The sequence below is a fragment of the Podarcis vaucheri genome (assembly GCF_965113315.1).
Source record: "Podarcis vaucheri genome assembly, chromosome: 1".
NCBI classification, from domain to species: Eukaryota; Metazoa; Chordata; class Lepidosauria; order Squamata; family Lacertidae; genus Podarcis; species Podarcis vaucheri.
In genome coordinates, this window is record NC_138759.1 from 47,558,110 (window position 1) to 47,585,518 (window position 27,409).

At 44.0% G+C, this 27,409-nt stretch overlaps 1 protein-coding gene across 4 annotated transcripts in view; it reads left to right on the plus strand.

Moving 5' to 3' along the window:
* DPF3 (double PHD fingers 3) overlaps positions 1-27,409 on the plus strand; it is a 195,768-nt gene that overhangs the window by 44,404 nt on the left and 123,955 nt on the right. For 2 of the 4 annotated variants that reach the window (XR_014220589.1, XM_082226136.1), the window contains exon 1: positions 17,824-17,894. The exons of the other annotated variants lie outside the window; for them this stretch is intronic. Coding sequence is in view for 1 of the 2 variants with exons in the window: in XM_082226136.1 (XP_082082262.1) it covers positions 17,833-17,894 (62 nt within the window). In the remaining variant the exon portion in view is untranslated. Of the gene's footprint in view, positions 1-17,823; positions 17,895-27,409 lie in introns of those variants that run through there. 4 annotated transcript variants of the gene reach the window in all.

The following is a 27,409-nucleotide window of genomic DNA, read 5'->3' on the forward strand; positions in this document are numbered from 1 at the left end:
ATACCTCGGGTTAAGAACTTTGCTTCAGGATGAGAACAGACATTGTGCTCTGGTGGCGCAGCAGCAGCAGGAGGCCCCATTAGCTAAAGTGGTGCTTCAGGTTAAGAACAGTTTCAGGTTAAGAACGGACCTCCGGAATGAATTAAGTTCTTAACCATAGGTACCACTGTATTTTATTCAATTTAAACAGAATTAAGACACTTTCCACTGCAATTTTCAGTTCATCCCTGAGCCCCTAAAAGCCTGCCCACATAAAAGATCTTACAAGATTCCCAAGAATTGCTCAGACTGAGGGAAGGGGGGGGGGTGGCGGCAGCAGGAATGGTACAGTACAGTATTGCAATGTTACGCTAGCACCTTCTGCGCTGTGAATGGCAGACACACAGGTCTAGGATGAATGTAGGATTGGGGCTTTTGAGAAATACGCGATGCAAGCTGAGAAGCGCTGGAGGAACCCTTGTTCCCCTTAAAAACCAGAGTGTTTGCACGTCCTTAGAAATGGTATGCGCAGCTCTTTAAGTCAAACCTGAAATGTTAAAATGTTGGCCTCTAGGATAGTAAACCTTGACAACCAGCCTGTATCAGGTTTGGTTCCTCAATTGAATACATTGTAATTCCACTGATTCCTGTCAGAACCTTCTATTTTGAATGGGATAAGATGACATCCTTGCTGTGCCCCACCCACCTAGTCTCTTACTCCAATTGCATTCTTGAGTGCCCTGGTGCTATTGCATTACTTACTGCATTCACTTCTCATGAAGGCAGGACTTTTAAACTGAAATAAGGCTCTGACCCTTTGACATGACACCTAAGAGAAGGTAGATAACATGATCCTGTCTGCTTATCAGAGGACACTTTGAAACTCTGTAAGAAGATACCTTTCTCAATATAGCCTCCTATGAAGAGAGGAAAAGGGGGGGGGAGCTTAACCACTACTAGAATGCTGCAGTTTCCAATTTTGGTACGCTTCAGTCAGTGGGCTGGGGGAACCAGAATATTCAGCAAAAATATACCCTCTGTACAGCACTCTGGAAATTAAGGATACATATGGATGTTGAAAATTTGTTGGATAGTTTCCCCATGAGTTAGACTGGTCTTACCTGGGTGTTTTGTTCTTTAATGGTCAGATTCAACAGTAAATACGTAGTAGCGAATTTTCAACACAGGCACATTTGCATTAATATGTGCAAATTAGCAATGCATTGTATGTCTGTGGAAGACTGGACGACTGTACCCGACACTGTCTAGAAACGTGTGTGTGTGTGTGAGTGTGTGTGTAGTTAGTTCTGGGGAATCATCAAGGGACTGAAAGTAGGTGACTGGTGGGGAATCAGATTTCCAATCTGTAGCCAGTCATTTAACTATTTGCTGGCCTAGTAACATGTTCCTCTGTATGCTTATTCAGAGGTATGTCTCACTGAGTTCAGTATGATTTACTGCTAAGTGAATGAGGATATAAATGTGACATTCCTGATTCCCTGCAGTGTTAGTGCACATAGGTAAAAGGTAAAGGAAAAGGACCCTTGGGCGGAAGCCCAGTCAAAGGCGACTATGGGGTGCGGTGCTCATCTCGCTTTCAGGCCAAGGGAGCCGGCGTTTGTCAGCAGACAGCTTTCCAGGTCATGTGGCCAGCATGACTAAACCGCTTATGGCACAACGGGACACTGTGACGAGTGCCAGAGCACACAGAAATGCTGTTTACCTTCCCACTGCAGTGGTACCTATTTATCTATTTGCACTGGCATGCTTTCGAACTGCTAGGTTAGCAGAAGCTGCGACAGAGCAACGGGAGCTCACCCAATCGCACAGATTTGAACAACAAACCTTCTGATCAGCCAGCCCAAGAGTCTCAGTGGTTTAGACCACAGCGCCACCCACGTCCCTGCAATTAAACACTAGTGTGGAGCAGTGGCGTAGAGTGGGTTGTCAGCACCCGGGGCAAGGCAAGTAATTTGCGCCCCCTAACCCATTGATTTGCGCCCCTAACCCGTGGATTTGCGCCCCCTAACCCTAACCCCCAGATGTTGCACCCAGTGTGGCCGGCCCCCCCTGCACCCCCCATGCTACGCCACTGGTGTGGAGGGGAGCTTAGTCTAGAACCTGGGTGACCAGGGTTCAGATCCCCATAGCCATGGAGATCACTGCATAGCCATGGGCCAATCAGTGCCTCTCACCCTAAAGTATATCAGAGTGTAGTTAGGATAAAACTGAAAGGAGCTGAACGATTTATGCTATTTTGAGTATTTGGAAGAAAGATAAGAAAGAAGATTTTTACTACTACTACTACTACTACTACTACTACTACTTTGCATATGATTGCAGCCTTAAATCCTATGTACATTTACCTAAGAACTAGTCCCACTGAACATAATGGGACATTCCTGTCCATGAATAGGATTGCATATGGAAATGCATATGTTTGGTTTAATATATTTAAACACATGTGAAATAAAAACAAGGTAATGCTAATACTGCTCCTGGTGGTAAAAAGCAAATGCAACCACACTGTCTGATGTCTTTTTAATATTATCGATTCGATTTGCTAGTCACTTGACACATAAGGAGCCCACAAGTGATGTACAAAATTTTCAAAGTGCAAGGCATGACATAACATCTGAAAAAGAACAATACGTACATTATAATAAAAGCTATAGAGTAAGCTATAAAAGAGCAGAAAAGGAAGAAAGAGCCTTTTATTCATATTCATGATCACTGCTGACTCAATTTTTTGGGGGGGTTAAGACATTCTCATTTGTCCCCCCACATGGGCTCTTTTTCTAATTCCCTTTGCCTGCTTCCTTGTCTCTTCCTCTGTGTCCAAGTTTCTTCATTTTCAGAGAAAGGGCAAGGGCTCTCGGGGTGTGATCGGCACCTAACAATGCCAATCCTTGATGCAAGCCCTGCCCATGGTGAAATGTGAAATTGTCCCAGCGAAGGTGGACTGCTGATGAGACAGTGAATACAGTGGTACCTTAGGCTAAGAATTTAATTCGCTCTGGAGGGCCGTTCTTAACCTGAAACTGTTCTTAACCTGAAGCACCACTTTAGCTAATGGGGCCTCCCACTGCTGCTGTGCTGCTGCCGCAAAATTTCTGTTCTCATCCTGAAGCAAAGTTCTTAACCCGAGGTACTATTTCTGGGTTAGTGGCGTCTGTAACCTGAAGCGTCTGTAACCTGAGGTACCACTGTATAGGAAATCCCTGCAGTAATCTAGCCTGGCCTCCTGCATTGTAACACCTACAGACATTTGCTTAATTATTTCCATGTTGTGTCCTGTCCATAGCTGTCAACCTTTCCTTTTTTGGTGGGAAATTCCCTTATTCCAGTGCCGTTTCCCGCTGCTGCCCACTGCTATCCTGGATTGTTAGATATCCCATAGACTGTCCCCAGGACAGGTGAGGCTGCTGATCCTTTATTTTCGAGGCTGCTGATCCCTTATTTTCAAATCTGAAAGTTGACAGCTATGGTCCTGTCTGCTTTAGAGTTGTTTTTTCCTTTGTACCATAGGGATGGTCCATGTTGATTCAGAAATTTTCTGTCCACTCATGTTACCAAGTCACACTCTGGAAACCATGCACAAACCTTTAAATTTCCCCAGGGGGGAGATGAAGTAGTGACAGCCTCTTCTACCTTTCATCACCTGGTCCTGCTTTTAACCCTTCTCCCACATCCCGTGTCCTCTATGTAGGCACACATTCTCTTTGGGTAAACCCCAGTTGGCAATATCACTGCATACGGCTACGTTTTATATTGCACTGCTTCTTCTGCACAAATTGAATTCCAAGCATTTTTTTTGTCTGAACAGAACAATGGATTTTCTTGTGTTTTCCTAACTTCCTCACACAGTGTTGAAAACTTGCTTTCTTGTCATGCAGACCGGTTCGTCGCTGTTATTCAATTTTATGGTTGAGTAGCCAAGGGCAGGGTCACAAAGTATTGTGAAGTGCGTTGCTTAGGCCTACAATTCCAAATCTGCTTGTTCAAGGAAAAGACCAATGAAATCAATAGAAGTTGGTAGGTAAGAGGAAATTAACCAAAGATTGTGTAAGTTTCCACTCTTTTATCAGCCTATTGTGCCCACATAGGAATTTGTGTGAATGCTGGTAAATGGTAACAGTTATTAAAGTTTGGATTCCATACTCTGTTAGAGGTACCAGTTGAAACATCACCTTGTTGTTTCTTTATTCTTTACTTCTCTTTGAAATATATATGAGAAGATTATTTTATTCAAGGTCATGAGCACAGTGATGGGAACTCGAAACCTCACAAGCCGTAACCCTGAACCCGCGTACTAGGAAGCAAGTTTATTTATTCTTTATTAAATTTGTATACCGTTCTATACCTGCAGGTCTCAGGGTGGTTCACAGGATAAAATCATAATAGAAAAACACTGAATACATAATCAAAATAAAACCAAGAACAGTCCAATAACGCTCCCAACACTTTTAAAAAAGGCACTGAGTGTCTGTCAGCCAAAGGCCTGCTTAAAGAGAGACATTTTTGCTTGGTACATAAAGGTGTATAATGAAGGTCCCAGGTGAACCTCCCTGGGGAGAACATTCCATAGAGGGGGAGCCACTGCAGAAAAGGCCCCTTCTGGTGTTGCCATCCTCTGGACCCCTTGTGGAGGAGGCACATGAAGGGCCTCAGAAGATGATCTCAGGGTCCGGGAAGGTTCATAAGGGAAGAGGCGGTCCTTGAGGTATTGTGGTCCTGAGCCGTTTGAACTGAAACCAGGAGTACTTCTTAGTAAACATGCTTAAGATTGAGTTATCAGTATTTAAGGTGGCAATTCTATGCCTGCTTACCTGGGAGTAGCACAATGGAATTTGCTTTTGAATAAATATGCATATGAATAGGCTGTAAGTTCAGGTGGTTTTTGTACCTTCTCTTGAGGGGCCTTCTCTGTGGTAACACCTTGCTTATGGTATGGTTACCAGATTTTTTTCAATGAATCCGGGGACACTTTTCAACTTCCTACCAGTGGCGTAGCGTGGGGGGTGCCAGGGGTGCGGGCCGCACCGGGCGCAACATCTTGGGGGGGCGCGAGTCCAGAGGGAAGGGACAAGCAATCGAGGCTTGTTTGGGGTGGGGGATCGTCGTCTCCATTTGGCCGGCCCCCCTCGAGGAAGCGGGAACCTCTCCAAGGCGCAGTGCGCCGTCGGTGGAGGGAAAAGAGCTGCGCAGCAGCAGCAGCAAAGCTCCTCCGGGAGGAGGAGGAGGTGGAGGCGCCGCCTGCCGCAGGATCCGATCCGAGCCTGCTAATCGCTTGCTGGGAATTAAGTGGCTCAAAGAGGCAAAGGAAGAGGTGGAGCCGCTGGCCCGGCCGGGAGGAAGCTGGAGAGAGCAGCGCGCCTGGGCGCGGCGAGGTTGGGTAGGTGCGCCCTGGCTGGCTACCTGCCTCCCGGGCTCAGTGCCTCCATGACCCCTCCAGCGGCGATGGGAGAGATGGGGGGGTCTGGAGCAGCCCCGGCTGGCCTGCTCCTGCTTCTCCCCCGCCTCCTTCCCATTGCCTTGCTCTCATCCGGATCAGGGACGAAACATGCCCATCCTTTGCTACTCCTTGTCGGGTCACTGCTTCATTTCTCCAGGGAGAGAGAGAGAGGAGAGGAGAGGTGCCAGGGATTGCCAAGCGCGCGTGAGGCAAAGGGCCTGCCCACGCGCAGGCTGAGCTCCGCGTGGCGGGGGCGGAGGGAGGCGCTCTGCACATGCTTAGGAGGCGCTCACCAGTGGCGTAGCATGGGGGGTGAAGGGGGGGCCGGCTGCACCGGGGGCAACATCTGGGGGTTAGGGTTAGGGGGCGCAAATCCACGGGTTAGGGGGCACAAATTACTTGCCTTGCCCCGGGTGCTGACAACCCACGCTACGCCACTGCTTCCTACTAAATAGATGGATTTTGTCAGGGGACTGATTTGTAAATCCAGGGACTGTCCCGGGAAACGGGGACATCTGGTAACCTTAGCTTATGGAAGGCCCTGCTCAGTGTGGCTCATTTGGTGCCTATGACCTAATTTTGTTTCCAAGTGAAGACTTTTAATTCCCCCCCCCATTTCTTTTAAAAGGATTCTTGGAGGTTTTAAAAGGCTTTTGGGGGGAATATTTAAAAAAAAAACTTGCAAAGGGTTTTAAATTTTGGAGGTTCTAAAAATCTGTCTATACTATGAGTCTGATAGATTGATATTATTGATTTTTCTGCCATTTGCTTTTGTTTTATTGATTGCATTTTAGCTGATTGCATTTTAATTGCTATAAGCCACTCAGACAATTCTGAGGCATAGAAAACCCAGTGCTTTTTTTCTGGGGGTACGCAGAAACATTGTGTGAATCTAAGTTTGGAGAGTACCCCTAAACATTTTTTTTAAAGAAAAAAGTACTGGAAATACCACAAAAAACAAGTTACACATATTGGTGTTTTTGCCCATGTCATCTAGCCTGGTAATTCCCTTCCATCCAAATGCATCAGGAATTGGTGAGACAGTCTGGAAACATAAGCAAGTGCCTGATCCCTATTTCTCCTCCCCCACAGAACTATAGTTCTCAGTGCTCCCCGGGGAGATAGAATGGCTGCTAAATCAGTATATTATCTGCAGTGCAGAAACACCCTGAAGAAAGCAAAGACCAGAGGCACCTGTGAATTGAGATGAGTTGTTACAGGTTAATGCCTTTAAAGGTCAAAGAAACAAATCCAGTGGCCACTTTTCAGAAACTGTTCTTTGGAATGGATACTCAGCTGGGCTTAAAGTAAAGGTAAAGGGACCCCTGACCCTTAGCTCCAGTCGTGGCGTACTCTGGGGTTGCGGCGCTCATCTCACTTTATTGGCCGAGGGAGCCGGCGTACAGCCTCCGGGTCATGTGGCCAGCATGACTAAGCCGCTTCTGGCAAACCAGAGCAGCACACGGAAACACCATTTACCTTCCCGCCAGAGCTGTACCTATCTATCTACTTGCATTTTGACATGCTTTCGAACTGCTAGGTGGGCAGGAGCTGGGACCGAGCAACGGGAGCTCACCCCGTCGCGGGGATTTGAACCGCTGACCTTCTGATATTCTCCAGTAAAACAAGGCCTTCAAGAATCAATTCTATTTGCCACCTTGTCTAGGTTTGTGTTTTTTAATCGTCATGGCTTAAGTAGCACAAGTGCTTGGCTACTTTATAACAATCAGCTTCAACAGCACCAAATTTGAATTTGAGTATTCACAAGGTGTCCCTGGAAACAAACCACATTTTCCCTATTACACAGTATATTCAGGAGGTGGGTATGGAGGGGAATGATAGGCAAACTTCAGTATTGTCCTCTCCTCCTCCTTTAATGGCAGCCTGGGAGTAGAGAGCAGCAATGCCACAAGGTTGCCTTCCAGAAGTTGGTCACATGGTTCCCCTGCAGGCCCATATAGATGTTTTATCTGTACAGTGGATGAGTGGCACTGTCCTGATTACTCCTTTCTAAAAATAGACTTTATTCCTAAATGAATTATGCCAAGCAAGCATCAAGGATAGTTTCAGTTGAATGCTGTATACTAATAGAAGCATTGCTGCTCTTTCAAATCATGCTTTAAACTAATTGCAGAGTTTAATTATATTGTTTGTTAAGCTGCTGCTACTTATTATCTATGCTGTTGCAGATTCTGCCTAGATGTCAGGAGTCCAGGTTCCCAGCTTGATAACGCAGTAAGCGTAGGTAATTAAAAAGGAGGATTTATTGCAAAAACAAACAGATAGCTCCGGACGGCTCTTAACAAAGCCTCCGACACCATTATTCAAGATGACCCTTCTGAAGACTCCTTCTGGCGACAGAAGATATTGAACTGATGAACCTTACGTCTCTTGTTTTGCTTCCTATCTAGCAGCCTTCCCATTCGCCAACTTTTCAGACTGAGTGGATCAGCTCCAACCTCTTCCTTTTCTGGCAGGCTGTCTCTGAGTTCTTTTGTGCCTGCTTGTACTTCCGGTGAGCTTTGACTGTGTCACATGGTTCCCCTGCAGGCCCATATAGGCCCATCTAGCTCTCAGCAGGCTAGAACACCCTACCTGTCAAGGTCAGGAAGAGCTGAAGTCTGCAGCTTCCCGCTCTCCCATGCCTAACATCAAAGCCTCTCTGTTCCTGGCTGCTTTCTGCAGTTGGCTGCAAACCTTCGCTTGGAGCTAGCTCATTCCTGACACTAGAACTGTTCTTATTTTTATCTGTAACCCGCCTTGATTCCCTGCCAGGGGAAAAGGCAGGGTATAAATAAATAAATATATAACGAAAACAACAGAATGGCCTTCTCCTTTCTGCTAAGCAAGTTGCTTCCCTCTCCACCATAAAATCCCTTTTTGATAGCCTCTTTAGGAAAACTATTGTTAAACTACTGTAAACTTCACTTCCCCTAATTCTCCACTGCCATCTGATTGTCCCCCTACCTAATCTTTGTCATCAATCATGTGCCAGACAGTTACTGATGTCTTCATGGTCCTTGGGTTGCTTCTTCTTATGTTGCTTGGTTCACATCAAAAGCCATGGGCCACATGAGAGGTCCTTGACCATGTGGCTCCCTCCAGTGCCAGCACTGCCCCAGTTAGGATTTTTCTGCTGATTCAAAACATATCCGCACTCCAAAGGCCGACTTATTTTAAACCAGCTTATCTTCAATGGCTTCTTTCAAATCATATTGGGAAGTGTAGCCTGGAGAGGCGGATGAGCTTTTCATGTCAGACATCTCTGGCCTCTCTTGCAGAACTACATTTACCAGTATTCTTTATAGGAGCGAAGAGCAAATTAGTATTCGTTTTTAGGCTGCGGTTTAAACATGTCATTTGTGTTCCATGCAACTACAGCAGTGTGTATTTCTTACATGTAGTATGCAAGATTTCATTCAAGGTTATGCCTTGGTAGGGGATATCCTATCTTCCAAGCACTGAAAGCTAAATATTTTTTTCTTTGGAAACTTGTTGTTTAGTCGTTTAGTTGTGTCCGACTCTTCGTGACCCCATGGACCAGAGCACGCTGGGCACTCCTGTCTTCCACTGTCTCCCGCAGTTTGGTCAAACTCATGCTGGTAGCTTCGAGAACACTGTCCAACCATCTCATCCTCTGTCGTCCCCTTCTCCTTGTGCCCTCCATCTTTCCCAACATCAGGGTCTTTTCCAGGGGGTGTTCTCTTCTCATGAGGTGGCCAAAGTATTGGAGCCTCAGCTTCACGATCTGTCCTTCCAGTGAGCACTCAGGGCTGATTTCCTTCAGAATGGAGAGGTTTGATCTTTTTGCAGTCCATGGGACTCTCAAGAGTCTCCTCCAGCACCATAATTCCAAACCATCAATTCTTCGGCGATCAGCCTTCTTTATGGTCCAGCTCTCACTTCCATAAATCACTACTGGGAAAACCATGGCCAAACCTTTGTCGGCAAGGTGATGTCTCTGCTTTTTAAGATGCTGTCTAGGTTTGTCATTGCTTTCCTCCCAAGAAGCAGGCGTCTTTTAATTTTGTGACTGCTGTTACCATCTGCCGTGATCATGGAGCCCAAGAAAGTAAAATCTCTCACTGCCTCCATTTCCTCCCCTTCTATTTGCCAGGAGGTGATGGGCCTAGTGGCCATGATCTTATATCTATTGCCATCATGGATTCTTCGGTAGAATGTGGCTGTGCTCATTTAATAGGCACCACCTGGGCATTCTTTGTGATGCAATTTGTAAACAGTGTTACAATTAATGTTTGCATCGTTTTGTGAAAATGTCTCCCTGGTAAACTGCCACTGCCTTTCTCGAAATCTGCTCCCAATATGTGAGATGCTGAAGGCAGATCCTGTGAAGTCCTCTTGCCACCTGCATAGGAAACGCTCCATGCAGAGTGTGAGTGTGGGCAGAGCTGAGATTCGGAATAAAATTGATTCTGTTCGTTTGGCCACATCCTGTTTCCCTTGTTTATGTACCTGCTGCATTGAAATCTGGCGACTAATTTTCAGTTTGATGGAGGCTAAGATAGGGTTGAGCAGCTAAGTAGGGCTGCCACATTTTTTTTAATCAGGCAGAAAACCTGCCTAGCTGCTGCATGAAAGACAAAACACACACACACAAACAAAACTCCCCCCCCATGCCAGGAAAAGCTATAGCTTTCAAAAGTACAGAAGCTCTTACAGAAAAAAGGCTGTAATCCTACTGCCAAATTGGGTTGGATTTTTTGTTTTTACTTCAAAGTCTCTTCATCAGCTTGATACTTGGCTAAGGAATCATTCAGTCAATTGTCATCTGTCAACTTGGAGATCATGCCTGTCCTCTCCAAAGCTCTGTAGCAGTAAGAAAACAAGCAGCTGCTGTGTTCCTGCTCCATTCCTTGACCGTCACTTATTGCATATAATCACGCCCAAAGCTTTTTGGCTCCCTTTTGCCCAGTCGCTATTGAGAAGAAGAGATGCAAGAACTTTTCTCATCCTGTTTTTAAATTTTCTAGAGGCAGATGATAGGGATTTCAATGTGTTGATTGTAGTATGAAAGAGATCTCCCTTGGCATTGTATAGACTGAGCTGGTAATCAGGTTTGCTTGGTGCTTTCAAAGTCAGCAAAACCTGCTTGACCAGGGACCAGAGGAACCGTAATTGTAATAATAAGAATAATAATAATCAGAATTCATTGTAATGGTAAGCAGATTGTTCTGTCAGTACAAGCATTTCTCTTTGCTTGATGGAACAATCTCTCTCCTTTTCTCATGTAGTCATACCTCATGTTATGTTTGCTTCATGTTACTTTTTTCAGGTTGCATCCCGCGGTGATCCTGAAGTACCGGAAAGGGTTACTTCCGGGTTTTGCCGCCCACGCATGCACAGACACGCAAAATGACATCACACACATGCACAGAAGTGACGAGTCACAACCCACGCGTGCTCAGACGCATCGATGTGGGTTGCATTCTTTTCATGTTGCGAAGAGGTCTCAGGAACAGATCCCGTTCGCAACCAGAGGTACCACTGTACTTTTCTGAGGATTCTCTTGACCACCCCCAAGCCAATTTGTGGGTGTGGGGAGAAAGCCCCATTGAGTTAGAGGACATCCTTGCACAGGCTTCTGCTACTGGGACTGGTTGGCTGAATCTGGCCCAATAATAATAAATACTTCAGCCATAACACTTTCAGTTCTGTTAAAAGTAAGTGACTGCCTTTAACCCAGCCAGGCAGTTCACATAAGGCAGTTCCATTCTCCTTCCTCCTCAAGTATGTGAAGTATTATGTCTTATTTCTCTCCCACAAATAGTTCATTCTCTGGTTTAGCTATCTGTCAGTCCATTGATATTCTCCCACCTACAATTCTCAGGACGTAAGAAGGCACAACCCAAGAGATCCACAATTAAAATACTGAAAAGAAAGTAGTAGCAGCAAGTAGGTGCTGGGGGTGAGACAGAAATGCACTGGGAGAAGCAAGTTTCTTTTCCCTGTGCTGTTCACACAGTGCCAATGGTTTCTTCTTCCCTGAGCTGCCATTTTCTCCCATGGGGAACAGCACACCCTTCCCCAAATGGGACAAACAGTACTTGATGGGGAGGAAGATGGTAGTGTAGAGAGGGGGTGGAAGAGTTAAACCAGGAACAGGGAACTTGGGGTTCACAGATGTTGTTCAACTCAATCTCCCATCAACCCTAGACAGCATGGCTAATGGTTAGGGTGATATAGTCCATCCACATCTGGATGACCACGGGTTCTCCACCTCTGCTGCACAAGAATCTGTGTAGGCACATTCCATCTACGTGTGGAGCCAATAGGGTCTTAACGCCCCAATGCACCATGAACTATGCCCTACCTTTCTAATATACATGCATTATACAAGGCAGACTACATCTATTACGCTACCCACTTAAAAACGTAAGAACAATACTGGCAGTATAAAAACCACAACGTAACAATTGCAAATTGAAAACACAGCAACAATTTCAGCAAACGAACTGGGTTGCCAATGAGCCAGAAGAAAACTGCCTTGGCTTGATCTTGTGTCTTCAAAAGAGATTTGATGTGAAAAATCATGCCACAGAGCTACACTTTACAGTGGTAACCTCGGGATACAAACACTTCGGGTTACAGACTCCGCTAACCCAGAAGTAGTACCTCGGGTTAAGAACTTCACCTCAGGATGAGAATGAAAATCGTGCGGCAGCAGCAGAAGGCCCCATTAGCTAAAGTGGTGCCTTAGGTTAAGAATGGTTTCAGGTTAAGAACGGACCTCCGGAACAAATTAAGTTCGTAACCAGAGGTACCACTGTATATCAACTGCTAATTGCTGCAGATCAAATCACTCTTAGAGGACTGCTACAGAGACCAGCCCTGCTGTTAGGCTGACACAGTTCTGCAAAAGCTCAAAGAGATCTTGGTGTAAAAATGATTTCTTAAAATGAAAATACCCTTGAACTCCTCTTTCACAATGGAGTGGTTCGGTGTCAGAGAACTTTTAAGCTCTGCTCTGTAATGTTTGTTGACCATCTCCCCCAAGCAGTTCCCTGTTGGAATCCAGGTTTTTGTTACTCAAGCTTCAGATATGCACCCCCTTTTCTCTTCTTGCCTTTCTCATTTTTTTTCTGTAGCAGATGGTGATAATTCCCATGGCTGGATCAGGCTGCAGCTGAGACGGCTTCCCTGATGCCTTGACTGTACCATGGAAACTCCCTCTGGCCTCTCTGAGAGGGGAATACGCAGCTTATTATCATCTTCTGTTTATGAATTTAAAGGTCCTATTAGGATTATATTTCTTACTCTTGTGTGCTTTCCCTCTGCCTCTTTCAGGATAGTTTTTGTACCTTTGTGTGAATGCTCTATTTTGACTTCTTATGTGCAAACACAATTGCAATGGCCTTATAACAGAACCTTTGTTTATTCCATTAAAAAAAAATAGTAATAGCATCCAGGAGATGAGATAAATTTAGTAATTGAAAATTCCTGTTTTGAGATTTAAAACAACATTACTTTTGTCATTTGCATAGCGATTCATTCTGATTGAGGGTCACTTCTTGCGTTTCATCACTGTCGGCCTAACATATACACACACACACACACCACACACACACAACAATTTATATTTTTCTTTATACTGTAATTTCTAAACAGTTTACAATGAGGTTACAAAAGAGATACAAAATATAAAATCAGAAAAGCTTCCTTAAAATGTCTACTGAAATAAAAAGCACCTGAGGTTCAACATGGAGGGATGCCTTTCTGGTCTCAGCTAGGAAGGTGTTCACAGAATTGGGTCCACATACCTCCTGGAGGTGGGGATGCCAGGCACGCAGCTTAAACACAGTCTGGCCCATATTTTATCACTTCATCAACATGTTTTGCCTGGCATGGACATATACTGATAAGAAAAGCTTAACTTAATTTCTGGGTCTTAGGCCACCGTTGAGGGAAAGAACAAGGCCTCTAAAAATGTAAACCTATCCTCAGGGCAGGAGTGTGGAATATTTTCCTGAACATAAGAAAAGGCGGCTGGACCAGGCCAGAGGCCTATCTAGTCCAGTGTCCAACTCTCATTCCCTGTCACCAGTCTAGCTGTCGCATTCTGGATTACTTGTAGTTTCTGGGTCACCTTCAAAGGTAGACCCACATAGAGCGCATTGCAATAGTCCAAGCAAGAGATAACCAGAGCCTGCACCACTCTGGCGAGGCAGTCCACGAGCAGATAGGGTCTCAGCCTGTGTACCAGATAGAGCTGGTAGACAGCCGCCCTGAACACAGAATTGACCTGCGCCTCCATGAACAGCTGTTACTTTTAGACACTTTTAGACAATGAACGAGTTGCTAATCTGGAATGTGTTAAACAGAGATGTGAGGGGAAAGCTTGGCTGAATTTATCTTCTCTGCTCAAGGCATCTGTTAATGGTGCAGGAGCAGAGCCACTAAAAAGGTATTCAACTAAGTTTCACTCAGATCAGACCGATTGAAAAGAATTGGCCTGACTTAGCCATGTTCATACAAGACAGGAGTGCCTGGCGTGCTCTGATCCCTGGGGTCATGAAGAGTCGGACACGACTAAACGACTAAACAACTAAACATTACTCTGTGTAAAAGGTAGTTAAATACCACTCAGTAACATGAGATGTCCTTGTTCTATGAGGTATATTAAACTGGGATCCTTAAACTTGAAGTCCAGTCACAATAGAAACGTTGGACTACAGTTGCAAACAAAACTTTTAAAGTGTGTTTTAAGTGCAATATGCAACGTGACATTAGATGGCGATGGTGAGCCTTATGGAAAATTCACTGTATTTTAAAAAATGCTTTTTAAAAAAAGCATTTTCAGAACGGCTTTTATATGTGTGTAAATTCCACCCTAAGCACATGGAGGGGAACCTCTGGCCTTCCATGTCATGCTGGCTACAAATCCCAACATCCCTGACCATTGGTCATGCTGACTGGGGCTGATGGGAACTGGAGTCCAAATGCATCTGGAGAGCCACAGATTCCCCCTCCATCTGGAGAGCCTTATATCCCCCTTCATATAGAATGTCACTGATTTTATGATGTCTTTCGAACTCTCCCAAATAATGCAGAAGAAAAGTAGAAAACAGTTTCTGTATCCAAGGGCTTCTCTAATCAGCAAGGATACATACGCCAAATAACACAGATGGATGCCACTGGAACAAAGGGCTATTCATTTCCATTTATAGGCTTCCTTCAAAGGACTTAAATCATAAGGTATGGAAAGACTGAAGAACTTTGAGCCACGAGTTCTCAGAAAAATTAAAGGTGGAATGGCCTATAATGCACAAAGCCCTATAATATCATAATGACACGTGTTGCATCTTTAAGGTCCCTCAAGGATTCTTGCTGTTTTGGTAAATAAACAGTTTGCACCTACTGTACCTATCTTTGGTGGTGGTAGTTTTATTTACTGTGGCATGGCTTTATTCATTCCTAACTCCTAAGAATATGAAAAGAGTCCTGTGGATCAGACCAAAGGCCTATCTAGTCTAGCCCTCTGTTTTGATAGTGGCCAACGGGATTCCCACAACCAGGACATGAACACAATGTACTTGATTACTCATGATCCCTATGATTTACTGGTGGAAACAGAATATAGCTATGATGACTCTAGTTTTCCATCAATCTATAACTGCCTGAGAATAAATGAAGAGTTCTTTAGAAAATCAAGTTATGCTGGAGTTGCAGCTGAACGGTTGCAGCTAGGAACAGTCTTCCTACTTCTCTTCCCTTGAAGTGTGTTTAGCCAAGGAGGTGTCTTCAAAGGCAGCCTCTGTTGTTCCTTAATTAGCCGGCCACTCCAGGGAACAAAAAAGTGGGACAGGAATCTAATCTGGCTTTCTTGGATGGCAGAGCACAACTCAAGAGTTCTAGCAGTTGAGCAGGCGCATGCAAGTTATATATGTTAACCCTTAGGAAATGTATCAGAGTTCTCAGGGGTGGTAGTGTCATTTTGAAATGAAGAGTTGGATCATTTCCGCATTTAAATCAATGCATATATTTCCTAAAGCTTTGCTAGTTTGCCGGTATGGGTAAATGATTTCTCTTTGATCTTTCTTTTGAGTAAAAATGTCATGAATCCAGTTTTTGCTGAAATCACTGGTACTTTGGGGAAATTGCCCAGGGAATTAGGCCCTTGGCCTGTATTTTTCCTAGAGCATTGTTAAACATAAACATGTCATCTGGAAATTTGGGGCTGCTGGTTATTTTATTTTATTTATAATATGATTTTTATTCGTGAATATGTTTGCCAGCTCTCCCCCACTCCTGATACTGTTTCCAGTCTCCCATGATGAGTTGACCTGGCCTGGTTAGATTTTATTTTCCTTTCTCTATCTCTTTTAAGCATTCCTTAGAGTTGATGCTCTCTTACTGTTCTATATGTGGGGGGAATAGTCTCTACTATGGTGACAAATGTAAAGATGATTTGTTGTTAGTCACATACAGTATTAGGGACACGTCCTTCTCACCCGCTTTACTTTTTGTTGCGGTTACCAGTGTTTGGAATACAGTAATATGGGGAAGATATAATTGTAGGGGCTTTCAATTAACTAAAAATGTGTAAAAACCCAAAACCATAAACTTGGGGAAATAATTTTTAGAGTCCTCTTACAATAATTACTGATGTGACACCTGTAGGATGGAAACTGAACAAGCTGACAGGGAATAAAATGTTTTGCATTGGTGTCTGCGACCATGATTCTGCATTTAAATTACTCTGCATTTCTTAGGATTTAAGATTTGACTATAATGATTTGCAAAACCTCGAGAGATCTAGCAGTCCTTTGGATTGTCCCTATCAGGGTATACCATGGAGAACAGCTGCAAGGGAATGTTCCAGCCATAAAGGAACAGCAGCTATGATAGGAACATAAGAAGATGCCCTACACCAGCACAGATTATTTATTTATTTATCTATCACTTTATCTTAAAGAAAAAATTCAAAGCAATTTACAATGATACCTGTATACAATGAAAACACTTTACAAAAAAATCCCATCAATTGACTCTTACGGAAAGATGTATTATTAATTGCACACATAAGCCTGGCAGCAGAGCATTCCGCTGGACTGGGCTGATGACACTAGAAGCTCCATTTTATGTTGATGTCAAATGTAGGAGCCAACTCCTAGGGGCTGAGGGGTCTTTGACCCCCCCATAAAATATCTGTGGGGACCACCTCCCCAGTTGATGAGCATTGTCATTCAAATAGTGTGCATGCACCGCATCATGTGATTGGTTCTGTGGGGTGGGGGTTACCTGACCTCCCCATATTTTATTCAAGTTGGCACCCCTGATGTCATATGAGCCTTGGCAACCTGGGGCACAACCAATGACCCTCCTACAAATGAACTCAGTGATCATGGGAGATAAGGCTCCATAGGTATTACTCTTGAAGAGCCAATGCCCTGGCCTGCAAAGGAGCCCTTCTTTACCTTTTTGTGGGGCACAACCCCACTGGGCAGGTGTGTGGTAGCATGGGAAGCCCTCGATTCCTGTGTCAAGTCTGGTTCAGGGCATGGCACCTGTGAGCGTCCTGTCTTTGGCTCTGGAGCAGGACTCTCAGGTTTTGTGGGATACAAACCATCAGCCTTGAGCACTTTCGGCTCCAAAATGCCAGCACGAGGAGCTGGTTATTTTCCAGTTGGTGGTATAGCAGCCACGGACTCCTCTGAGCTTGTGGCATGGGAATGTGTCATACTTTACAGCTTTCTGTTAGAAGGGTCATTCTGTAAAGATACAGAGCCATAAGTAGAGAGAGCAGGAAGGGTCATCAACAGTTAGCCTTGAGACATCAGCTTCAGCAGGACAGAGATCACCTGGGCACACTTTCCCCCACTATGGTGAAATGAACTTAATGAATTCGTGCCCACTATTACCATCTTTATTGGTGACATCTTTTCCTCTCTTTTTGACCATGCATAAGTGGCCACCCTAAGTGGAAATTAAACTTCATGAGACAGAGGGTGTTTTTGTGTGTGTGTAAACAATGGCCTGCTGTGGGTGGCAAGCCTGTGCAACTTCAGAGAGGAAGATTTCTTTCACTTGTGCTGTCTCTGGAATGACTCTCACTGAGCTATGCTTTTGTTTGAGAATAAAAATGCACAACCTAAAAACATTAACTTTACAATGCGCAAGAAAGGCTGAAGGCATAATAACATTGTTATCTTAGCCTGGGATAGAATTAAAAGACTTCTGCTGTCTAAAGGAACACCTTATAAGTAAGATTTGTCTAATGAAAAATAAAAATTATTTCAAGTCATACCCCCTCCTAAAATATAAAAAAATGTTCCAGCTTTGCCAGAAACACTAAGCGCATTAGCAGGTTTAATTGCCCCAGTTGCAGAGGCTCAGGAGGCCACCAAACTGCATAGATTCCATTCCAGGATCCTTTCCAGATGGTGGCTCTTTTGACAGAATTCGGTGGCAGAGTTACAAGTGCAAGAAGTCTGCAGTTCAGGTGAAATATGAGTTAACGCTGCTGCTATGTGGGTTGGACGGGTGTTGTGTGGGCAGGAACAGGGAGACGGTTACAAGATCAGTTTGACTATGTCTGCGGCGAGAGAAACGTGAACTGGCTGGCTAAGGTTCCCACTGTTTTCCGCCCACTGGAGGAGGGAAAAAGGTTACTATTGATGCTTCGTTGTACTTGATGAAGAGGGTATTTGCTGAACTACCCTCTCACGTTTCAAGGTGAAATATTTATGCTTTTTCATCTTGGATGCCTTGGGTAATGTCACCAAGAACTCGTTATGCATGTGTAATTGCCTCTTGGTCCAATTCCGCTATCTTGTGACCAGTGTAAATGCTGATCATTGTGGGGTCCTCTCTGTCCAATGAAATGGTGCAGCTCAGCCTAGGAGTGGGCTAGCTGCCTAGCTCTAAACACTAGCGCTCAGTGAAGGCAGAGAAGCTCCCATACAGCTGAGCCGAGCCCGGCAGCCTCTTATCTCCCCTGCAGATGTTTGTGCTTTTGTCTTGCTTGTGCATGGAGGCAGGAGAGAATACGGGAATGTGCCAATCCATTCCCTCTTTGCTTCCTCTTCCAAAACTGCCAAAGACTGGCAAACCTCAGACACTATATTTGGCAGGCAACACAAAGAGCAAAAGTGTGATAGCTACGTCAAATAAAGCATCTGACCGCATTTGGTCTTCTCTGTTGGTTTGGGGCCCAATTTACACTTAAGGAACCATGGTTTAACTCCGACTTTGACTTGAGGTTGTAGCCTAGCATTCTTGGTCCATTAGCAAGGCTGACTTCTGACCTCCCATTATGTGGCAGGGATGCTGCTGTCAAGAAGGTAGTGTGGCAGCTTCACCTCACTGGGCAAGCTGCTACCTCCAATGTGATACGGCCAGGGCTGATGGAGACATAATGTTAACTGACCATAAACTGGGGTTAAGCAATGAGGCCAAAGGACTGAACACTCTTTCAAGCCTTTTCCCTTACCTGAACTCACCGATTCTCTTTCACTTTGGTCTCAGGTATATCTGACTGCCATTGACCCCAGTTAGTAGAAAGGGGAAGGGGACGGCTTCTGGAACTTAACCTTGCACTCTAAAATTAGTTGCGTAGTGCCACTGAGTTTGGCCTAACTAGGGCTAACATTGGTTAAACTTAACACTGAGTTGTGGATACGGAGCTTGGGTGCAAAAGAGGACGGGGCTCCTTCTCTTTTAATTATTGTGTAGAAGCTTAAGCTGGCATCCTTCTTTCTCGGGACACAGTGGAGGAGAGCGCCTTTGGAGGTGAGGTCAAGCTCACAGCGCCTGCTGTGGCTGTAGAGACCAATGCGGTAGAGACGTGTTTTGTTGCAGCTGAGGCAGATGAAGGCATCCAGATGTGCTGCTGCAGATGCACCACGGCGTTTCTTCTCTCTGCACTCCTCCCAGCGGTCATTTATCCTCTGGTCACTGCTATGAATGCACAACTTGGCTGCCTGTGACCGCCTGTCTTCTGCAAGGGATTTCCGCATGGCAAAGCATGGCAGATCCTTATCTGAGAGATGCTATTTGCAGATGACACAGCTTTGACAGCACACTCCAAGGAATCTCTGGAGAGACTTATCAACCGTTTTGTGTAGAAGCTACCCTTGCTGAAATTCCCTCAACTATTAGCAGTTCAGGAGCCTTGCTTTCTTTTGCATCTGGTCATCCTAATGGGGCAGTGAGGGGGGCAAGGAGAGGCTCTCTTTCTTATCCTTTAACCCTGAGTTATCAGATTGCTGACCTAAAATATTTTTATAATACCTACTATGCCCCTTCTCAAGGGTGGTGTACAACAGTGTAAACAATGACATCTGAATCTTCCTTTGCACTGGCTCGTATAACGGAGTTGTGCTGTTAAGCAAACATACATACAGGCAGCCCTGCATTGGGCAGCTAACCTTTGTTTTCTCTCTGAAAGTTAGAGGTTGCATTTTTATCTCTGAACTATATATTGATGCCTAGGGCAAGAGGAGGGGGAACCTTCCAGCATGATACTTAGCCAGAAGCACATTAACATAGCAGGGGTGGTTTATTTTGTATACTTGCTAGGTTTCTAGCCTAACCATATCAAAGCCTCAAGGTAGATCACAACCCTTTAATAACAAAGCACCATATCACATGAAACAGTTAACAGGGGCCATCTGAAGCCACCCCTTCCTCAAAAGTCTTGTAGCACTTTTAAAAGTAACATGGGACTGGGAATTTCATAACCATGGCTGGCAGGGGCAGCCTATCCTATTTTGCTGCCTGAGGCAAAACAGGAAAGTGCCTCCTGCCTGCTGCTGCCTGCCCCCACAAAAGCTGTGGGGGAACTGCCACAGGACTCTGCCACTCTGTGGCAGCCCTGTCCTCCTGATGGCTAGTTACAATTGCTCTTATGTCAGCCTCTTCCTGGTTGCCGCTTTATTGTTTTAGTACTGCACTTTATCTGGTGATGCAAAATATTGGGATAGAGCCCTTATTTTCTATAGCTTTCAATCATGCTGCTAACTCTTAAGAATACAATGCAGAAGTGGCAGGGAACTCGTAGTGCTCCCAATGTTGTTGGACTGCAACTCCCATCATCCCTGGCAAATGGCATTTGAATGAATGGAAATGCTCTAAATTCTGCAATTACACCATTATGGCAAAGTTATTTGAGAGTGAAAGAAGAAAGGTGGAAACTTTTACAATGTTTAGACAGAACTGGGGAATATTTCTTGAATACTGGCATAACAAAGCAAATGCTTCACATGATGTAAATTAATACTTTCCATTTTTTTCATTAACCTTCTTTGTAAATGTGAGGTTTTATGAAACTGAATAAAATGGTAAGTTTTTTTTTAAAAAAAGGAAATGCTGTTTGGATAGGATTACTTAATGTGCTACGCATCATGTGAGCAAGACAGAATGAATTCAGGAGCTTTGGATGATGGAAAATAGAGTTCAGTCTGCCGAAAAGCAACAAATGCATGGTCAAGCCCCATTCATTTCAATGGAATTTATGTATGCTTACCCATAGAGGGACACGGGTGGCGCTGTGGGTTAAACCACAGAGCCTAGGACTTGCAGATCAGAAGGTCGGCGGTTCGAATCCCCGTGACGGGATGAGCTCCCGTTGCTCGGTCCCTGCTCCTGCCAAGCTAGCAATTTGAAAGCACGTCAAAGTGCAAGTAGATAAATAGGTACCACTCCAGTGGGAAGATAAATGGCGTTTCCGTGTGCTGCTCTGGTTCGCCAGAAGCGGCTTAGTCATGCTGGCCACATGACCCGGAAGCTGTACGCCGGCTCCCTTGGCCAATAAAGCGAGATGAGCGCTGCAACCCCAGTGTCGGCCACGACTGGACCTAATGGTCAGGGGTCCCTTTACCTTTTTAACTTACCCATAATTCTTTTGCCCCAGACATGTATCTTTTCTACATACATACCATACATAGAGTCTGAAGTCCTGCTGCCACAGTCAGAATACTGAGCAAGATCAACCAATGACTTGGGATAAGGCAGCTTCCTATGTTCCTAATTAGAATGTCACTGAGAATGAGACGGGTTCTTGTGGTAAATTATAATGAGGCAATAAGCATTTGCTACTAAGAGAATAAGCCATCTGTCCAGCTCTGTGTTAGAGAACCTTCTTAATCTCTTTATAAACTGTTGTGCACAGTTGCTTAATATGTTAAGTAGCAAACTCTTTTTTGTTTCTTTTGGATAGGTCTCAACGTTCTGCCCTTCTTCTCCGTCACCAATCTCATCCTCGATTTTTGGGTGTTACCATCTGATGGGGATGAGGCTGGAGGTGCAGAAATAGTTGCTAATTCTAGCTTGACAATTCCTGTGTACATCATGTAATCCTCTAAATCTCTGGCATTTTGATTCTTTTGACCGTCCCCTCTGCCTTCTGTTGCCTGCATGTTTCTCAGGCTGTTTAACAAATTACAGTGCATTACCTTGACATTTCCACCCTACATGGGCATGGCAAGGGGAGCTGAGATATGTTATCCCCGCAATCCATGCTGTTACCCGGAAAAAAGAGAGAGGATGTTCTTTAACTGGAACTGATTAGGGCCTGATGTGGCCAAGAAACACATGAATGAAGGAACTGTGTTTTAAATCAATAAGTGATGGCAGAGAGTGGGGTTGCGGGGAGCATCCAAACAAACAGGAAGAGACCATGAAATATCCCCTTTGATGTTTTGCGCTAGGCAGTTTTCAGTCTTTGCTTAAAGACTCTCTCTTCTCCTCCTCCCCCTTTCCCTGTTTGCCTCTTGTGGGACTGTATCCAATATTATAGCGTTCATGTAATGCCTTGAATTAGCTATCACTCTTCTTGAGATAATTATAGGTTTGTATAATGTACCTATTGTTCTGTTCCACAAAGCAGCACTGTCATATGGATGGCTGGGGTGGGGATACGAGAGAATCTCAGTTTGCCTCCTGCATCCACCCTGGGCTGTTAATTAGTATTCTGGTTTGCATTTCCTTCTTTAGGGGTTTCCTCCTCTGAAGGCTGCACTCCCTTGGACCGTCCCTTGCTCTTGGTCATCAGCCATCGCACACTGGTGCCAACGCCATTCCAGCCTTTATCACTACTCATCCTAATATAAAAGAATCTACTCGCCAATACATTGGAAAGTAAATGAACCTTTCCACTGTGTTCTCTGAACAGACTGCCAAATTTTGGACAATATGGGTTACTCGCAGTGAAGCAGCATATTTCCCCAAATATCATAAGTTTTCTTGGGTATCTGTCAATATCCTTTCAGATTCTCTAGAATCTGCACTTTGCATGTGGGAAATATATTTATCTGTTTAGTGTATTTCCACTACCGTGGTACCTCGGGTTAGACACTTCAGGTTACAGACGCTTCAGGTTACAGACTCCGCTAATCCAGAAATAGTACCTCGGGTTAAGAACTTTGCTTCAGGATAAGAACAGAAATTGTGTGGTGGCGCGGCGGCAGCAGGAGGCCCCATTAGCTAAAGTGGTGCTTCAGGTTAAGAACAGTTTCAGGTTAAGAACGGACCTCCAGAACAAATTAAGTTCTTAAATCGAGGTACCACTGTATAAGTTTCCAGGGTGGCTCGCGATATTTAAAATAACAGCATAAAACAAAATCAGTTCAACAACAATTATCACAACTAAAGCAGAAATAGCAATCAAAGCAACAAAAACCTTTTAGCTCTGTACAGCGTGGTAGCTAAGCCAACAGATCTTGTCTGCACCTCGTGGTTAAGGAGGAGAGAGCTAAACCATGAGCTCAGATTCGGAAAATGCACTGACTAAGCCAAACCTTGGCTTAGCTGCTGCGCTGCACTAAAAGGACTAAAAGGAGGAGCAAAGCAGCTGTAATCTCCGCCTCTGGAGCCCACATGCCTGCATATTCAATGTCAGCACCAGGCAGACATTTAACAAATTAAGCAGCTTTTAATCAACGAAAAGGGATTGGCACTGTGGGTCAAAGTGCAAGTAGATAAATAGGTACCACTCCGGTGGGAAGGTAAACAGCATTTCCGTGCGCTGCTCTGGTTGCCATAAGCGGCTTAGTCATGCTGGCCACATGACCCGGAAGCTGTACGCCGGCTCCCTCGGCCAATAAAGCGAGATGAGCGCCGCAACCCCAGAGGTGTCCGCGACTAGACCTAATGGTCAGGGGTCCTTTTACCTTTTAATCAACGAAAAAATATCCCGATAATCTGGCAGAATGTTTTAAACGTATTATTTTTAAATGTAAGTTCTGGTAGAAACTGCTGATGGCAAACATCACCTTAACAGGAATCTCCCCACTCCTTCTCCCACATACAGGATGAAATACTCTCTTCTTCTGCGTCTCCTGCTGTAACAGAGCATTCCTCAGGCTTCAGAACTACTACTTTTAACTCCTATGCAGATTTAAGCAAACTCAGCTAATGAATTAATTGACTACAATTCATATGCTGAAATCAACTAAGATTTATTTGAATGACAACCCTAATAAAAAAATTACTGGGATGAAAGCTACAGAAATGCTTCTTATTTATAGTGTAATATAATTCAGCCATTAGAAGCTAATTGTTAGAAGTTATCTATCAAGCATCTGGTCATCCCCATTAATGCTAATTTTATGCTCAATTACACCCGCTGTGATTTCTGTGATTGGGCTAAATTTTTTTACTTGTATAGTATTATTTGTATATGTAAGGAAGATACCCTCCATGAACAACAGCCTGATGGAGATGACTCTTACTGGTACCTTCTGCAGTCAGACGTACCTGAACTGTTAGATGCTCATTGGAGACTTGGTGGCGTGCTGGATCAGGCTTAAGGTTATCTCCATGGAGGGCTATTGCTTGTTGGAAGAGGCAGGTGAATCAAACACAGGGAGCAGAGGAATATATACCTCCACTCCCTGCCATCATGGTTCCCACAGTACATCATGTCATGTATCCCCAGCTGTATACATCTGAAAAGCCCTTTAGCTGTTGCACAAAGAATTCTCATGCTCACGTTCCAGAATCCTCCTCAAATCCACTGAACTGGGCTGGAGTTTCTGTCCTAGAGATAACTTTATAAGAGTTTGTTTCCTGCCATCATAATAGGCCTGGGCTGCACACATTGCAGAATGTGGTAGAATCCCAAAGTGGTGGACTGTAACTTGATTGCAGGTGAGGATGCCATTTTTGAATGCAACCCATATTTGAAAATATAACTCTCTGTAAGTGTAAGCAAAACAAAAATCCTGTTATTTCAGGAATAAAGGGTAAGCCTGTTATACTGGCTTTCTATTTGCAGGGGATTTTTCTTATTGCAGAAAAGAATTCAACATGTGATGCTTCTTGTGCATCCCAAAATTGTTCTCTCACCTCTGGACATCTCATTCCCATCTCATGTTTGCTGCATATGTAGAGCAGGCCAAAGTTACCAATTGTATTACTGATGGGATTCAGCAAAAACAGTTGCAGCTTTGGAAATGAGTGTAAAAGTAGCTGGTAATAATGATGACACAAGCCTTTGTACTTTAAAAACCCCTTCCTATACCTGATATGAAAGCCAATTCTGTCTGTCTGTGGTGATAGCTGATGAATGCGATGTGGCTGTTGATTGATGCTGGTGTTGAGTGATTTGTAATGTGAGATGGAGGGACAGGGCTGCACAGCCAGTTCCTCAGCATGTCCAGAAGATCTACATCTTGGCAATGGGGAGCTTTCAAAATCCATTTTCCTTCCTCAATCATTTGTGGAACTGTGTCATGGAAATAAATAGAAGCAGCTGATAAAGAAGCACAAGCTGGCAAGCTGCAAATATCACAGGTCCAAACTTACTGTATTTTGCTTGATGTAAATTTATCAGGAGACTCATCACTATTGATGATCACCCTTTGCCACCATTATATTTCAATATATTTAAAATATTGTAGGTGGTGATGCTGGGTACCTACAAGGAATTCTGAACCAGATATGCTCTTTGGAGAGGAAGGCACACAGGTATACTGTAGCCATCATGTCCTTGGTAGTCTTCTCCATGAACTTGTCTAATCCTTTTTTAAAGCCACCTAACTTGGCCATCATTACATCCCGTGTGTGAGCAAATGCCACAGTTTTAACTATGTGCTGGATAAATAAGCACTTTCTTTGGTCTGTCGGTGTTATGTACTGAATTGAATAGGATCCAAAATGCAGCAGTCTGGTCCTAAAATAATAGGATTCAGAATGCAGCAGTCTGATCGGTCCTAGAACAATGCAGCAGTATGATTGGTCCGCAGGAGCCACCCAATCCAGCTCCAGGTGGAAGTGAATCCGCAACCTGATTGGCCTACAGGAGAATCCCAGAATTAGCCAATCATATGCGGCCCATTGTGTAAATAATTTATATAAAGCAGATATTGTGGGGGAACTTTCATTCCTCGCTACTATGAGCTGAATAAAGAGCATGAAATCCACACTCGACTCCGAGTATATTTCAGTCCCGAATATTCCAACATTCATGGCCCTGTGTTCTAGTATTACGATTGCTTTATGGTGCCCTTCCTTCGAACTATTGCAGCCTGCCTTATGCCATTGCAGCTATCCCCCCCCCCCCGTGCCCTGAAGTAGAAACCCCAAGATTAATCTTGGCAAACTGTGCAAGTGGTTGGCACCACTGGAGCAGCTCCAGAACATTTTCTCCCCTTGCCTTAAGTGTATTTACATACCACAGCTCATTGCTGTCCTGACACACTCCTTTCTGTATTCATTCCCAAGTCTTGGGTTTTTCGCTTAGTTCTTTCTTGACTATTTTCTGTTCCCTCTTGCATTCTTTCTTTTTTTTATTTAAAAAAAAATGCGACTGTGACTGAAATGCTACTAAAGAGTAAGGATCCAACAAACTGGCTACAGCCTCTCATCTCTTAGTCATCACCTCATATTGTTCTTACCCTAATTAATGTTTGGCAGTAGCTATTCTGTTGAAGTTAGGCTGGAATCTGTTATGAGCCAGCCCCAACTTGACAGCACACGATCCCTGATTTGGAGGATGAGAATCACAAGCATGCCCTAGTAGCTGAGGTAGCTTATGAACTGCAGGAGTATTATTATTATTATTATTTTATTTATTTTATATATATATATATATACACCGCCCTTCATCAAGAGATCCCAGGCAGTTCACAGAATAAAATACAAGATAAGACACAAGTAAATAATTAAACCAAAACAACAAAACAATAACCACCCCCTTCCCACAGATATATTTAAAAGCTGATAGGCGTGTTAATTTGACTAAACCAAATGCTCCAAGGAACCCCGTGGAACTCGAAAGCTGTAAGAACTTTATCATGCCCCCCTGGAAAATTATGATAACATGGGCACAGTAGAAATAAGTATTTATTTTACTTACATTTTACTTACATTTGATAATAGTCTTTGAATTTACTCTACCAAGCCCACAACGCTCAGACCAAAGTGGAAAAGAACACCGGCTAATACAGTTTCCAACATCAGACATATCAATTGTATAGTTTAATAAAAAACAAACAATTCCAATTTCTAACAACTGTCAAAAGCATAATTATTCTTAAGGCTCTGTCATTCTAATAACCCATTACGGTTTTATCTGAATTACCAGACAAATTAAAAACTTAAGAACCATCTCGCTTATCTATTGTTCCAGCTTCTTTTAACTGTTCCCAAAGCAATTGTCCTCTTCAGGAATCTGCATGAAGCCGTAGTACCTTTTTTAAAAAGTCCACCAACTTAATTGGAAATCTCCATCTATAATTAATATGTAAATGCTGTAACTCACTTGTAAGCCATTTCCAAAGCCTATGCTTTTCTAAGTGTCTTGCAAGATAAATCAGATAAAATCTGTATTGGAGAGTTACTCATTAATAAATTTTGTGTCTGCCAAGCAGACCTCCTTATTAGATTTTTCAGATGCTTCAGTCCTGTAAGTGTACACCTGGAAGTAAGCCCTGCTGAACACAGCAAGACTTTCTTCTGAGTAAACATGCATAGGATTGTTGTGCTGCAAGTCTATTAGCATATAACGTGAGCTTA